Source organism: Eucalyptus grandis, chromosome 4 (genome assembly GCF_016545825.1).
Source record: "Eucalyptus grandis isolate ANBG69807.140 chromosome 4, ASM1654582v1, whole genome shotgun sequence".
NCBI classification, from domain to species: domain Eukaryota; kingdom Viridiplantae; phylum Streptophyta; class Magnoliopsida; order Myrtales; family Myrtaceae; genus Eucalyptus; species Eucalyptus grandis.
Genome location: NC_052615.1, coordinates 24,085,630 through 24,097,926, shown reverse-complemented (window position 1 = coordinate 24,097,926; position 12,297 = coordinate 24,085,630). Strand labels below are relative to the sequence as shown.

General features: G+C 37.5%; 1 protein-coding gene across 1 annotated transcript; it reads right to left on the bottom strand.

Moving 5' to 3' along the window:
• Positions 1-1,189: 1,189 nt before the first annotated feature.
• LOC104441320 (very-long-chain aldehyde decarbonylase CER1) lies at positions 1,190-10,119 on the bottom strand. The gene is made up of 10 exons (XM_010054429.3): positions 10,036-10,119; positions 8,909-9,132; positions 7,861-8,093; positions 6,197-6,416; positions 4,113-4,491; positions 3,890-3,997; positions 3,005-3,205; positions 2,165-2,263; positions 1,763-1,936; positions 1,190-1,435 (listed from the first exon to the last, which is right to left on the bottom strand). Exons 1-10 carry the CDS (start codon positions 10,093-10,095, stop codon positions 1,250-1,252), a joined length of 1,884 nt encoding a protein of 627 aa, XP_010052731.2. The 5' UTR covers positions 10,096-10,119; the 3' UTR covers positions 1,190-1,249.
• Between the last annotated feature and the right edge of the window lie 2,178 nt (positions 10,120-12,297).

The following is a 12,297-nucleotide window of genomic DNA, read 5'->3' as shown; positions in this document are numbered from 1 at the left end:
AAAAATCCTCCAGATACAACAAAGTCTCGGATGAGAATACTAAATAGCAATTCTAGTATTTCTCCAGGGTCTCTCTAAGAAACAATCGAAAATTGGCTGCAGTTTTTCAGAAAAGAGACTCGAAAATGACCACACACTTCTTTCCGAAAATGACAAGTATTTATATGAAACGGTCTTGCAACTCTTCGTGAAAATTGCAACAAACACGTCTTTAGAAAATTGTTCGGATAAACAAATGCGACTCTTCGGAAGAAGTCGAAAACGAACAATTGCAATCCTTCGGAAAAATTAAAACCGAATAAGTAATTTTCCAAAGGTTGTCTTGAAAAGACACAAATAAAATTCGGAATAATTATTATTTTAAATAGAATTTCGAATTTTCATTTATATTTCATTTCCGAAATTCTCAAATTAAAAGGCAACCTTTGAACTGAAATATAAAATAAAATAAAATAAAAATAAATAAATAAAAAGCAAGGGATTAATGCTTAATTAAACCGCAGCGCACCAAGACGCGGGTATGGTGGGTCTAGCCCCACCTAATCACTCCTTTAACTACAAAAGGAAATTTCTCATTAATAAACTAATCCTCCTGCTCCCGCCTTTTCTATGTGGGACAAAGTAAAAGGCACTTATTTTGTTTTAACAAACAAAATTCCAACAGAACCAAATAAAGAGAGCATCTTGAACTGCTACCGCACAAATTGCCTTCTCTTTACAAAGGGAGATGCTGAAAATGAACTTGAACAGTGGTTGAAGAAAATGTGTAATTATTTATTTATTTACCTTTTGCCCATACCACAAAGGGGGACAATTCTATGCTGGTGGGACAACTTCTAAGGATTTTTATTAGAAAGATGGATCGAGTAAGTAAAAAGTCAAGAAATTTACTTTGAGTACGTTTTCTTAAGAAATCAGTAAATTTAATTCAAATTTATTAAATTACGGATTTTATGAACGCTATATCTAGTAAGGACAATTAACTAAATTCTTGAGGAATTTCATTGCTACACAACACATATGTTTTATTGTAACTTAATAATAACATAAAACATGTAATTCTGCAAAAGTCTTTCGGCGATAACTCTATTAATGGATCGTGTTAAACAGATCACAGATCCTATCCAAATAGAAAACCTCATAAATAGGGTGTGAGGCATAATTTTAGATAAGTCATCCTAGAGGCTATTGTATTGTGCGTTGCATGGTATCACAGATATGTCCATGCTTATTGTAAATCGAGATAGATCTAACTCAGCTCTTGTGTAACATAAGCAGGGATGCCAAGAGGTTGAAAGCCATGCTGTAGACTAGCTTGCCATACTTTGTCGATGTCGGTGATGGAGTAGCCACACTCATTCTCCTCCCACCCTTCTGCTGCATGGAGTATCCCTGCGACCCGCCATGCGCTCATCACTCTTCGTGGCAACCAGTTCTGCAGTATTACAACGAAAGTAAGGAGATTTATACTAGGGTCGCTGTATGTATTCAGCACACAAGAAATCTACAAATCCAAACGGCTACATGGTGATGTGAGGATTGTGGTTCGGCCAAAGTAGCAATGACACGTGTCACTGGTCTTAACTAGCTGGTAGAATCGATCTTTTAACATTATGAGTTTACTATGAATGTTAGTATGGCAAGTTTTGTATTTTGTAATAAAAAGCACATGTTTTCTTCCCTGCAAAAATTATCAAAGCACACTCCCTTCAACAGAATAAATAGAGACTAACTGAAATGGTAATTATACACCATATCATACCTCACAAGAATGCATATTCTCAAGCGACGGAGGAACGACCATGGCTGGTGTGTGGCAGTAGAAGCAGTCGCCTCGCAACTTTTTGGGAGGGAATTGCGAGTAGGGTATGAATAGTGTCCCTTTTGGTGCTTTCAACTGATCTTCTTCCGTTACGTCATCTCCAACTACCCATATCTAAAAATTTACTGATCGTTAGTACTCGTTCATGTATATTACCGTGATCATCAACTTGCGATAATTAGTTCTTGTGGCATCATATCGACAGATGTAATAGCAATTAGGGTGGGGTTCCAATTCTTACTAAGAATCCAAATAAAACCCAGAAATGAACACGTTGAATCTTAAAATTCTATGCACATTGATATTTGAAGTCATTTGTGACTAAGGGCATGATTCATTTACCTTTGGCGCACGGCCACTTTGGAGAAGCAGATTACTGTCGCACTTGTGATTGAATGATTTCTTCAGCATCTTGTACTCATGCTCATGCAGTGTAGCCACCTAATATAAGTTTTATATCATTATTTAAGAAGAGTAGTCAAAGGTAGCGGGCCAAATCAGAAAGACAATAAGTAAATGATGCCAAGAACAGCCCTGTTATCCTCTTTTTTGTTTATGGGACTTGAATTAACAAATTTGTTGTAAGGTGGCCAATTTCATGCTATCTCCACTATGCTGAAAATTGACAATGTTCACACGTAGATGGAAGAATCACACGTTTTGATCGAAAATTGATAAAACTTTTCGTATTTGTGTTGTAACTAATGTCGATGCTATGTCTATTCTGCTATTGAAGATATAATCTTTTTGCCGATCAGAAAGCTATACTTTCCTGCTGAGAATCAAGTGGAATTTTCCTAATTTATACAATCGTTTATGCACTTTGCTACTGAGAATCCAGTGTCATTTTCTTAGTTAGTTGAGGATATGAATTTTCTTTCCTTTTTTTGTTAAATAGGAAGTCCTTATAATGAAGATAATATCAATATATTTATGTATTAAACCACCTCATAATCTAACAAATTAAAATTTTAGAATAGTCTGACAAATTATCCTATCAGGAGAATCTAAATTTAAACCTTTTCGAACCCTATATTTCATATGGGAATCGAACATGTTTCTAATTTCGCTTGAATGCTACTCACAAGATGCCGCCCCGACTCCTATAAAAAATGAGAGAATTACTTTAAGCATTTTTTGGGGAGCTGCCTTTGAGAATTACTATCCAGATTATTTATTTACCTGGATTCCCCTTTGGCACAAAGCAAGAGCAATGGCATAGGCCACCTTAGTGAGCCTCCCTCTGAAGAGGACTTGGACAGTTCCTTTAGGAATGCTATTGACCACCACAGCCACTGCTAATCCACTCCCATCCACTACTCTCACTTTGAGCTGAGGATGTCTCCCCACATACATCCCGCCATATCCATTCAGCTCCTCTCCCTGCAAATACCAAGTTTTGAGTATACGAGCATGGTTCGAAAGGACAATGACAGCAGAAATCCTAATTATTCGAATCTTAAAACTTTTGTTTTGTGTTTTTAAGTCCTAAAAATTTCAAATTCACTGCATTAGAGTCCTTTCTTTGAGATTCGTCAATTTTTTAAAGCAGGCGAAAATGAAACATGATTTTTGTATTAGTTTTCTAGTCTAATGTGGGCCGTTAATAAATAATGCCACAGTTTTCTGTCCGCTAAAACTTAACGGAGCCAATGATAGGACTAAAATGGACGGTTCTAACAAATTTTAGGATTTAAATTTAAGAAATGAAATTTTAAGGATTTAAAAGTCTATTACCGTAATAAGTTTTGGGACATGCTTTTAGTTGTCCCTTCTCTGAATAATGTTCTTTTTTTTTTTTTTTTTGGGTGAAAATTCGTGAGATCATCTTCAGTTAATATAATGTCAACCTTTTGAAACTATTCATTGCCAACATATATCATAGTATAAGTTAAGCTTCCGAATGCTCCCACTCCCTCTTTTAAGTATTACAGAATAATTTTGTTAAACCCTAATAAAATTTTATGAGCATATAGACTTTGTCTTGCAAAAGTGTCCATCATGAACCTATCATGATGGAATTTATTATTTCATGAGATGGAAATTATAATGTCATAAGATGCTTGCCTGGTTCAAGAGACCCAAGCACAAAACCTTGGTCCCCTTTTCCTCTGCCTGCATAATGGCTTTCTCAATCAGACCATTGATGGACTCCTTTTGCCATTGCATGAAGTACTAGAAAGAAGATCAAAGAACGATTAATGCAGATGAGAAAATGTCCAAAATTAGAGCACCAAAAACTCTTTAATACCAAACAAAAATCAACTGGGCAAATAAAATAAAATCTTACTTGAAGGCTATACTTTGGAATTACCCAAGTTTGTAATTTGAGTTTACTGAAGAGATGCCGCTCAACCACAAAAGTGCGCCCATAGATCCAAGTAACCATCATGGACCATAGAGTCACAGGCCAAATCAACCATAGATACCATCTTGATGATTGGTCGGGCCAGGACGCGAGAGACGCGAATCCCACCCGTAGATGATAGATCGACCGGGGAGTCGTAAGATGGGTTAGATGCACGACATCGGGCACTTCCACCTCTCGCTCAAGCGACGTCTCATGAAGTTTGTCAGAGGACTTATCCATTGTTCCATAGATGTAGTCATAAAAAGGCATGAACAGGGAGTAGTTAGTCCGGACCTGTGTGTGATGCAATGAGTGAAACCTGGAAAATTAGAATGATGTGATGAGTAATATCATCAATAAGCCAAAAGATTATTTGCACGGTTCTTTCCAAGTATGTCCTATCAACTCTTTTGCTGTATAAACAGAGCTAATAGCCATGTGAAAAAATTTATGCCCATATATTCTCAATAAGATTCAATTTGATTTTACATATAGATTACAATAAATGTGATTGATTTTATTAGATTGCACGTCCTCCAGTTTCAAACTTGATTATTCTCGAATTTCTCCTCACTAACAAATTGACCCACCATCCTTGCACATGACACTATCTATCCCTGAGATATAGTGACAGTGTTGCTGAAATAAGGACCAGTCCATGTGAGTGAAGTTGCTGAAATAAGGACCAAACAAGTAGCCACATGACCGTCAAGAGCTTGGCTTGATCAGATCAGCCAATCAGTCGGTACGATTTGGATTGAAGCGATCGTATCTTTAAATGGCTTTATCCAATTTAAGAGGGAATAAAATATGACCTGTATTATATAAGTAATAGGTGTTTATATTTAATCCCCTTACAAAAAATGTTCATTTCAGTGAAAGTAAAAAGCAAAAAGTGCCTCTGGTTCAATTTTTTAAGCTATTTAAATGTCAAATTTTGCATCTTAAGAAAGTTCAAATTTGAATTGTAAAATTTTCAAAATGCGTGCACACAAGAGTTTATTGTAAAATAAATAAGATAGATGGGCGTTGACACTATGTTTAAATGGAAAAAATTGAGAGGTGAGAAATGTGATGTGAAAATAAAATTGTTGAAGAAAATGATTCCATGGAGCTGTTTAGAGCACAAGTTACCAATTCTTTGTTGATTTACTTTTCATTTGTCCAATTTTGATATTCTATAAAGGGTTCCTAATTTATGTTCTTGATAAGAACAATGGTGGGCTCATTTCTTTTCTACTCCCTCAAATTTTTCCTTGGGCCCCTCCAGAAAAAGATAATTGAATTTCTCACCTACCTTTTCTTCCTTTCTGCAATCTCCCCTCCACGCCTCCAAAAAACGAGAAATATTCCAAGTACCACGTAACCCAAGAACATCGATATGTTCTTCAAAGCAAATGAATCTATTCCACCTACCCAAACATAAATCGCCAACCTACCGTGACAACTACTATTGTCCTAAGACCACTACCCAATTTATTGCAGGCCCTCTTAAAACTTCTTCTGTCCCCAAATATTCATTCGGACACATGATCATGTCCATGTCCCTTTCCTCACATTCCTTAAAAGGAATGTTTCGATTGTCAAGCTGTCGATGACCCACTTCGCCACAATTATTGTATTGGAAATTATGATAATTTTAAAATTAGTTACTCTATATAAATGTCTTAACATGCTTGCATCCATAATTTTCTTTTGCTCCTAGCAATAACGACACGATAATTTTTCCATTGACACTCGTTTTTTGGAAGTATGGAGTGACAGCATATCGAACACTTAATAGGAACTTAAGTTACGCATTTACTTCCAAGAAGTTATCATATTAGATTACACAATATGATCTAGGTTAAGACTGAAATATAAGTTTAGTTTATTGAATGATGTGGTCAACTGTCGATGAGGTCACATTCAACATTCAATAATGATTTCTGTCACATAAGTGTGTTTACTAGCTTTGCAAACCAATCTTAATATACTCACCGATGATTGATTACCGTGGTTCAGAGAGCGAGAGGGAGACTTACGAGGGGGTGTACATAAGGTACTTGAGAGGGGGAAAGTATGAGAAGATCCACTTAGGAATGAGCTCGAAATTGCAGTGCCCCATGTTGTTCATTAGGTCGATAAATGTCACATAGCCAGCGAGTGACATGACCGATGCCGTCCCCATCCACACCGTTGTGTATTGAGGCATTGCAAACAGTGCGAAGTACGCCAAGTGCTCTGCAAATGGATGAATCACAGCTGCAACCAACAAAAAATTTCATTCAGCGACTCATTGGTCTGTACAATTGAACTTAGAGAACATATTGCACATTCGGTTTGATTACGACGCAAGAGATAGTTCGACTTCTTACCTAAAAAACGTACAGCAAGGGTGTGTCAAAGTTATATGTATTGGTTGTTTGAAAAAGTCAGATCGTTAAGTGGATGGATCGAGATAATTTACATTGCAAACAAAATTTGACGCATCGGCTAATGAACACGTTTTAGTAAAAGAATTTAGTGCATCCAGCATTATCCAAATTAACGAGTTTTTTTTTTTTTTTTTGGTTTTCTACAAGTAGGGTGCATAATTCCAAGGAGAGAAAACAAGTTGCAAAAATCATATGAAGTTAAATGTATTTGGAACAATATCACCAATAAGTCCCTCTATTTTTACTGGAAATTCACAATCGTCCGACTAATTCTTTTTTTTTTTCCCTTCTTTTTTTATGTTCAAAATAGTTCTCTTACATTTTTAAACGTGCGACCGATCGTCCTTGAGGGGTTCCTATGACGGATTCTACTGACATGAATTAGCTGGTAAAAATTGTCGATGTGGACTATTTTAGAGAAAGATAAGGTGGAGGGGATATGTGTACTATTATTATTATTATTATTGGCGTTTTCAAAATGCCCCATATCAACATTAACCATTTTGGCTAAAACCAATGAATTTCATCATCCTCTTTACTTCTCAAGGGCTTCCTCAACTTCAAAACCTCTAGCCGCCCCTTGCACAAGCTCAATCTCTTCTAGTTTGCGGCCTCAAAATTGCGGCCATGGTCGCTCAAGCTTCAAGCTCGCACCAATGGCCACGTGATCTTGAATGTTGTGACGGTGGAGAGCACAGTTGGTGGGCAGCCGAAGAAAAGAGGGAGTAATTAAGATTTGCAGGAGAGGTTTATCTTAAGGTCTGATTGAATACAGTGTAAAATGCACATTTTCATGATCTGAAAATTAGGGCTGGCAAAGAGGATGCATTCACATTATGACAGAGATCCTCCCACCACTTGGACAAGAACAAAGAGTACTATAGGTGCGAAAGATCTGTTGTCATAAGTTCCTAAACATAAGAATAATAGAAGCAAAGATTAATCTCTATATTTAACCAATAAAAGTATGATGGTCTCACTTTAGGAACGAGTTCTGTGTAATAAGATAAAGCTCGGTGAACTGCTTGATCACATGGCTCATGATACTTACAAGAAAAGGAAACTTGCATACATATCACATGGACATCATAAACACCCGAAGAGTTGGATCGACACTAGGACACACGTATGACATGGACATCTCCTACTTCCTATTGTAAACTTCATGCATTTTGAGATTAAGATGCTCATATTTAACGAAACAGGAGAGAGAGAGAGAGAGAGAGAGAGAGAGAGAGAGAGAGAGAGAGAGAGAGGTGATGACTTCTTACAGGTAATAGGCTCAGTGACGACGGAGGAGTGATGGTGAGAATGATAGCGGGAGTAGAGATAGTGATGGTGAAGTGCCCTGTGAAGCCAGTAGTAGAGGAACTCCACCGGCCCCATATGAAGCAAAGCTGTGGTTATTACACCGTCAGATCTCCACATCGGCAGGTGAGAACCTCCGGCAAGTGTCATCGCTCCGATGTAGAAGATTAATCCATTGAACAGTATTTGGTCGTCCCTACACAATGTTTTAACAAATTAAACAAAAAAATAGGAAATGTTTAACAATTATTATATTAGTTCATTCCATGAAATAACAAGGCTTAATTGAAGAAAAACACACGGATAGGCTGTAATAATTTTTTTTTATGTGTATGGTCGACTCCAGTCCTTAATTATAGGATCATGCTAGCTATGTGATGATATGATTACGAGATATTAATGCTCCTTATATTACGACTAGTCTGCTAAATCCATATGTTAAATGATGCGAAAAATTGTAACTTTTCCTATAAATGAGTAACTAATTATATTCAACATCCACCACAACCTACCAATTCATGAAAAGCAAAAAATATCAGATATCTTATTGTCCCGCCAAAGTTTACGGTATTATTTAAATCTAGAAAAGTTACGTAAATACTCTATGTGAATCTATGAGTTGATATCTAAAAATTTTGGATGTTTTACGTACTTAAAAAAAAAAAAAAAAAAAAATGCTTAGGCACGCTGCAAGGAATGGAATAAAAAAATTAAAAAATAAAAGCCACAAACTCTTAATGTATAAATTTCAGCTAATTATCTGTGATGAAACATGCAAGCACAAAAACTTCTCTATCCATGTATTAAAGTTAGGGCCCTTTTCATTTTTCTCTTTTTGTTGATATTATCAACTTGATAAACTCTTGTTATGGTTGAAGAAATTCCAAAAATGGGGTTGCACATAAAAGAAAACGATCTTTAATGATCTTTCTGATCCCTGTTGACCAAAAAAGATAAAATATGCTGTTGGGGATAGAAAACAAGATGGTAATGAGGGATGAAGGGACTGACCAGTCTCTTTCTCGGTCGACCTGCTCAAATTCAATGCCCTTGTCAACGATCCTGCCATTCCCTCTGGCGTTGCGGTACCGAGACAGAGTTATCCAAATTTGGCTGTGGACCATCCTCCATAACAGAAACGGAAATATCAGGAACGTGGACATGTCTCTCTCTCTTCCATTACTGTTGACAAATACGTAAGTGCTGTGGACCACCCAAGGAGCCAACACCAGGTACTGCACACAGATAGGGGATCGAAGAGCTGTCGTTAATTGAAAATTAGATGCGAGACACGACTGCTTTAGTGCACAATAAAGGGGTGATAACGAATGATCCCAGGATTTGTAACAAAAAAAGAAAAAAGAATAAAGAATAAAGAATAAAACGATTGATCCTAGGAAGTTGCCTTGATGTTTTCAAGAAAGTTGCCTTATAAGAAGATTTTGTTGCCCTATCTTTTGAGTATGTGCCTCCCACATAGCTTGCAATATCGACCAATTGCCCATTGCTTATAAATTCTAGCATCCTAGAGACACGTGCTACGTCGCCTATTCTGCTCAACCACCGGACGAGCATGGGCGAGATAGATTTGAGTACATGGTTGTTGATAACCACGACCCATGTTCTTTTGTTACCTCACATTATCAAGCACGCAGAGCCCAATGTAGTACTATGTTTGGCCATGAGGCGAGGAAATATTCCTGCCTGGATGAGATCTATGAAATGGATACAGTTAGAGTCGTCAATCATGCATGAAATCAAGCTTTGTATGATTCGCGTTGGATCTATGTGATTAATGATTATGATTGACCTGATTATTATCAGCTAGGGTTTAAGTTAAAGTATTCCCATGGGGTGACACAAGCATGATTAAAATATCCCTAGGCGCTGGCCACTGAAGACTAAGCATTTTGGAGCAAAAAAAAATAAAAAATCTTAACCGATGATAATGAGTCTTAGCCTCTTAATAACGAGGAGGTAGTGAAGCATCGGATCGTGCATTAGCAGATCTATATTGACGCACTTTGTTTGCATAAACCTTGACAATAAGCCCAAGTAACTATGCAAAGGGTTGCCGAAGTGCGCAAGTTTTTCTTCGGCATGCATGCATGAGAGAGAGAGAGAGAGAGAGTTCACACCTTGAAGCTTCCAAGAGGCTTCCATGGCCAATCAGTAAGGAGTCCTGGTTTAGAGGCCATGATTCACTTCGAAACCACCACTCCTCTCTCTCTCTCTGTCTCTCTCTCTCTCTCTGAGTCTCAGCACAGGCATTGCTCTGGTAGTTGTTGGACCTTATATAATGCTTCTCCGCTATCTGTGGGATCCAGTAGGGTGGAAATTGCATGAATGACACCCGTTGCTTTAAAGAAAAGGGGACTTGGACGCCCACTTTCTGGCTTATAAAGTACATTATTGAATGAATAATGTTGTAAGAGTGTGTGACATCCCGATTTTTCCGATTCTATTTTCAATAAATTGAGACGGGCATTTCGTTGGCACGCATATAGTTCTTTTCCTTGAGTTGGCCACTCATGTGGAAACTAGTCTATCGGGTGAAGCTGTTAAGAGTTTCTAATGCATCAGACTCGAGAATTTGACTAGGAAGCGATCTTTCGACCGAGCAAATCTGCAAGGGTCATTACGGCACAATTAAAAATCAATTAGAGATCGGAGATAGGTCGACTCGACAGAGGCATGTGATCAGGTGTGGGTGATTCCACTAGATCACACAATTCTTGTTGATAGGCATTGGACCGACTTTTCTATCGATTGGGTACCCTGTGTTCGTATTTGAAACCTTGAGATTACCCCGACAACCGAAAGTCGCCAATGTTTCAAAGATGTACATTGTGGCTTGAGATGATCAACCACAGGTCAAATGTATAAAAAGTTCTAAAGGCTACCCAGTAGGTTGGGCCGCACTAGTATCGTGCCAAAGTGAAATTAACCGTGGAATTGAGATCAAATTCAGAAATTGGAAGTCTGGGTGTTTCACAAATCATTTTAGGAACATTGACTAATCTTCAGAAGATTTTTCATGTAATTAGAATTTTTCAGAAATTAAATTAGAGAATGGCTATTTTGGCTTGAGAAATTAGTAGGCCCGCCTTTGGTCTTGCTTTTGGGACTTAAGTTGGTTCTATAGACAAGTGAAGATGTGAATTGAAGTGTGGTGACATCGGATTAATTTTATGGACTTCAATTTGATTAAGCTTATGTGGTTAGTTGAGTTTATTTAATTGTGAATTAGATTAAGAGGTTGGATTAACTTAAAGTATGTTTGGTTAAGGTTAAATTGATGTTTATATTAGTATAATGGTGATTTGACATAAATGAATTACTTTTGGGATTAAATAAATATTTCGAAATTGTTTAATAATTTAATGATATTTTATTATTCGAAATGATTAAAATATTATTATTTAATTATTTTCGGAATAAATTTAATTATTTATTAAATTCCGAAAATTTTGTTAGGACCCTAAATTCTCAGAATTTCGTACCGGCTGTTCTTTGTGTAGTCAGATTTTGAAATTGACGATTGGATATTATAAATCGAGTGTGGATCGTGAAAGACATGGATATTATTATTTAATTAATTTTCGGAATTAAATTTAATTATTTAATAAATTCTGAAAATTATTTTGGAACCTTATTCTCCCATAATTTCGTCCGATCGTTCTTTGTGTATTTAGAATTTGAATTTGAATTTGATGATTGATTGTGGCAAATGGAGTGTGATTGTGATAAATAGGATTCTTTATAAAATCCTAAGCGTAGAAATTGATGGGAGATTGGCTGTGATTGACCACCTATTAGAGGTCGTGCCCAGTGAGGCTGTGATGTACCACCTAGGAGAGGTCGTGCCCAGTGAGACCGTGATTGACCACCTATTAGAGGTCGTGCCCAGTGAGGTCGTGATTGACCACCTATTGGAGGTCGTGCCCAGTGAGGCCGTGATGGACCACCTATGAGAGGTTGTGCCCAGTGAGGCCGTGATGTACCACCTAGGAGAGGTCGTGCCCAGTGAGGCCGTGATGTACCACCTAGGAGAGGTCGTGCCCAGTGAGGCCATGATGGACCACCTAATTAAAGGTCGTGCCGAGTGGGGCCGTGATTGCCACTGATTGTTAAACCTTCCTATAGGGCCGGGATTGAGAGCAATGATTGATTTGCTAGAATGACATGTAATCGGCCGAGTCGATTGATCGCTGAGACGATCCAAGTGGTTGAATTGTTTTGATAATGTGATTGTGCCATGGTTGTTTGGTTATCATAATTGTACATGGTTGAATTATATAAATTGTGCTAACCTCGGATGAAAGCCGAGGCGAGGTAAGTCTTCGTGTGATGTGGCTAGGCCACCCGGGCGTATTTTCTTTCTAATAGGGGTTTAAGGG

Bases quoted from the DNA above. Each gene is read 5' to 3' on its own strand.
- LOC104441320 (XM_010054429.3), bottom strand. From the start codon at position 10,095: ATGGCCTCTAAACCAGGACTCCTTACTGATTGGCCATGGAAGCCTCTT. The intron at 8,094-8,908 runs GTCAGTCCCTTC...AACATTGTGTAG, and splicing joins GTCGACCGAGAAAGAGACTG to GGACGACCAAATACTGTTCA. The intron at 3,206-3,889 runs GCAAGCATCTTA...TGGTATTTGCAG, and splicing joins GCTTGGGTCTCTTGAACCAG to GGAGAGGAGCTGAATGGATA.